Raw genomic sequence first — 1,992 nt, forward strand, 5'->3', positions numbered from 1 at the left:
TGGCAGACATCCTCCATTTGTATATAAAGTTAATTTTTAAATATTTTTAACTTAGTTTTTTTTATAACTTAGATTAAATAAACAACTTACATCCAGTGATTAAATTAGATAAACTACTTTTGTTCACTGCATTATACATTCTTACTCAAATAGTTGTGATATTACATGCTAGGAGCTAGAAATAGGAATGTAAAAAGAACACAGTCCTTGTCATCAAAGAGCCCAGATGCTAGTATGATTTATAAATACTGTGCATACAAAAGGACCCCTGGTGCTACAGTGGTTAAAGTGCTCAGCAGCTAACCTAAAAGTCAGCAGTTCAAACTCACCAGCCACTTTGTGCATCAAAGCTGTGACAGTCTTCTTCTGAAAAGTTTATAGCCTTGAAGACTCTATGGGGCAGTTCGACTCTATCTTACAAAATTGCTGTCAGAATTAGCACATGGTAACGGGTTTCTAAGGAGCTCTGGTAACATAGTGGTTACGAATCAGGCTGCTAACCTCAAGGTCTGCAGTTTGAAACTACCAGCTGTTCCATGGGAGAAAGAAGAGGCTTTCTGCTCCCGTAAAGATTTGCAGCCTCAGAAACCCTGTACAGGGTCACTATGAGTTGGAATCGACTCCATGGTACTTAACAACAACAACAACAGGTTGTTACAAGTACATATCTAAGTATATGTTCATGCACAGATTCTTCTCTCTGAAAATTACAACTGATTTTTTTTTTCTTGAAATATCAACACATTGTCTTAATTTTAAAGGTGAAACTGACATTTGAAAATGCATATGCTATGAAAAAGGAAGTTACCCAACAAAAACAGAAAAAGGCACAATTAAATACAAGCGATTTAGTCAAACTTCTATGGGAAGATGAGGTTGAAGACATCCAGCAGAATATTCTTAATACTCCTCATATCATTATGTACCTCACACTTCAGCTTGACTCGGAAACATCAAAGGAAGAGGTGAGTGCCTTCTCAGAAGTGCAAAAGAAATAGTAAGGACCTTACATGTGAATAATAAGCACTTTTGACTTAAGGAAAAAAACAAACATGAATTAATTTTGTTTAATTGCTATGCTTTAAAATTGCCCATATATGCACACATTGGAGTCCTGGTGTGGCACTATGGGTTAATATGCTGCACTGCAAGGTCAGTTTGTTAAATTCTAGAAACTTTTTATGGTTCAACATTGGTTTCATTATACACCTCCTCCTCATTTGTAGTGGTGGTGGTTATGTGCTGTGGAGTCGGCTCAACTCATAGCAACCTTGTACATGGTTTCCAAGGCTGTAAATATTTATGGGAGCAGAAAGCCTTGTCGTTCTCCCATGGAGCAGCTGGTATATTCGACTACTGATCTTGTTGTTAGCAGCCCAGCTCATAACCCACTACACTACCAGAGCTCCTTACTATCTCGTTATCTGACATTTCACATTTACCACGTTGAAACAAATTGTCAGGTGACACCTCCAATATTCCTCACCTAGATCTTTGACCAGGCCCAGAGCATGCTCCACAGGCTACCCTGAAAAATACCAGAGACCCCACTGACAACCGGGACACCCTCTCCAATTCATCTGCTATGTCTCAATCCAGCTCTAGAGTGTGCAGAGAAAAACAAGGTTGTGGGTGGACAGGGAGAGGCTGAATGAGAACGCAAAGATGCCAGGGAGGTCACTGGAGGGAGGCAGGAAGTGGGGACGTGGGTAAGGGTCAGTACAGGCATTCAGGGCAAGGGTGTTCAGAGTCAAGTAGGGTACCTCGTAGAACAGGCAGCAGGAGACGGTGGATGGAGGATGAGAAGGGTTCCCACCAAGGGTGGTGGCAGGAGGCAGTGGGGAATACCAAACCACTACCACCAATCCCTGTTGGTTCTTTACTGGTGGGTAAGACATGGTAAGTAAATAGGGCCCACCACCCACATGCATCTCAAGTTGCTTGGCAGTGAGCAACTGTGGGGTTGGGCACTGGCACCAAAAACAAGGTACG

General features: G+C 41.7%; 1 protein-coding gene across 1 annotated transcript in view; it reads left to right on the forward strand.

Moving 5' to 3' along the window:
• INTU (inturned planar cell polarity protein) overlaps positions 1–1,992 on the forward strand; it is a 156,178-nt gene that overhangs the window by 61,238 nt on the left and 92,948 nt on the right. The window contains exon 4 of the mRNA XM_006876097.1: positions 762–965. Within this exon, the coding sequence (XP_006876159.1) occupies positions 762–965 (204 nt within the window). The remainder of the gene's footprint in view (positions 1–761; positions 966–1,992) is intronic.

Source organism: Chrysochloris asiatica, unplaced genomic scaffold, assembly GCF_000296735.1.
Source record: "Chrysochloris asiatica unplaced genomic scaffold, ChrAsi1.0 scaffold00353, whole genome shotgun sequence".
Classification (NCBI taxonomy): Eukaryota; Metazoa; Chordata; class Mammalia; order Afrosoricida; family Chrysochloridae; genus Chrysochloris; species Chrysochloris asiatica.